This window comes from Penaeus monodon, chromosome 27 (genome assembly GCF_015228065.2).
Source record: "Penaeus monodon isolate SGIC_2016 chromosome 27, NSTDA_Pmon_1, whole genome shotgun sequence".
NCBI lineage: Eukaryota > Metazoa > Arthropoda > Malacostraca > Decapoda > Penaeidae > Penaeus > Penaeus monodon.
In genome coordinates, this window is record NC_051412.1 from 29,835,967 (window position 1) to 29,837,612 (window position 1,646).

The 1,646-nt window shown below is 33.5% G+C and overlaps 2 protein-coding genes across 2 annotated transcripts in view; both read right to left on the minus strand.

The window, feature by feature from the left end:
* The window catches only part of LOC119590485 (hemocyanin C chain-like), a 46,878-nt gene that overhangs the window by 35,562 nt on the left and 9,670 nt on the right, over positions 1 to 1,646 (minus strand). The gene's annotated exons all lie outside the window — the stretch shown is intronic.
* The window catches only part of LOC119590765 (hemocyanin C chain-like), a 2,794-nt gene continuing 2,250 nt past the window's right edge, over positions 1,103 to 1,646 (minus strand). The window contains exon 3 of the mRNA XM_037939476.1: positions 1,103 to 1,636. Coding sequence (XP_037795404.1) covers positions 1,203 to 1,636 — 434 coding nt within the window. The 3' untranslated portion in view covers positions 1,103 to 1,202. The remainder of the gene's footprint in view (positions 1,637 to 1,646) is intronic.

The window sequence follows — 1,646 nt, forward strand, 5'->3', positions numbered from 1 at the left end:
ATGAAGAATATCAAATGTATACAAGCAAAGAATATAGTATCATAGTATCATAGAAAAGTCAAAATTTAAGAAGCTTCCCCCTGAGATGTTTAAGAAATATGTATCAAACACTGTTATTTTCATTTACAATTATGTTCCGTGTTCAGAAAACACTTCGTCTATTTGCTCTTGATTGCAGTAACAAAGATTCCTTAATCAAAAAAGAAATCATAATCATTCTCGAATAATCGATATTTATTATAGTATTAGTGATTGTAATACATACAATGACGACGATACCGACTACAGCAATGATAATTATATTTGCAAAAACAGGAAAACAGCAACAGCATTGATATAATAATGATAATCATATTTGTCAGTCAATATTAGACAGACAATTGGAAATTAAGGAATAAGTAGATGAAAAAACACTCGATAATTGCGTAATCATCAGTTTAAGACAACCATGCTAACAATACCATTATCTCTATTCCAGCGACTGTTTTATTTCATTCAATTTTGCATAAAAATTGTATGAATGCACAAAAAGAATGACAAATAGTAGCACAAGCATTGAATTTTGCCTCTTCACCATATTAGCTTCATAACCAAGATGATAAGGGTCAAAATCAAATAAATCTTTGCAACATAGTCATTAAAATCAGTTACTTTGCTTTTATCACTGCCTCCATCACAAAGGGTATGGCTGAAAATAATTGCGTGGCTTAATATATTAGCATTAAGGGTAAGTAACATGGTATATTATTTTTTGTATCATTACGAATTTGTAATGTGTTATATACAGGATATGTTATATGGAGATAGTTAAAGATAGTTAATATATGCTTTTCTAAAAATTCATAACTATAGTTTGGTTATGGATGAGTACTTTTGCATTCCATTGTGCATGATTAATCTGTATCATATATAATGGGTGAAAATGATATGAATTTTATTTTTTGTATCTTTTATATTTTCTGTTCCGAATGAGAGACTAGATGAAATTCATAAAATATAATGTGAAAAGTGCAAATTAATATCGCAATACATACTTTGTATTCCTAAGGGATAATAATTTATTGTCTCTTAATTTTGTAATTTACATACGGAAACGAAAATAATTACTTTTGAACGAAATAGACTTTATTGAAAATGCATAACCTTTAAGAAAGAAAAATAAAGCATGTGGTAGTTGTTGAAGTCTTGTCGAGTTTTATTAGTTAATGGTGATGGATGTGTTCACCATGATTGAAGACCTTTACTTGAATGTGCTTGAAGTTGGGAAGGTCCTCAAACACGCGGTCATCAGGAACTTTACGATCCAGAGGGTAGCCATGTGGGCGATTATCAGGATATTTGCCATGAGCACCATAGTGGTTGAATACAGTATTGTCGTGTAGTCCCTCTACAGCTGCGTCAGCTTCACCATCCGTCACAGCTACGACAAGGTCAAACTCCAGACCCTGTTCGTTACCCTTGGGGAGGAGGAAACGGTTAGGAATGCCAGTCGCACTCTCGAACTCTGCAAGTCCGGAATCTGCGCCACCCAAGGCAGCTTCGGTCTTCTTGAAGAGAGTGTCGAAACTTGGTACATCAGGAACAGTTACTGCTGATTCTGATGACTTACGGACAATGTGGTTTGATCCGGGAGTCACTAAAAAAAA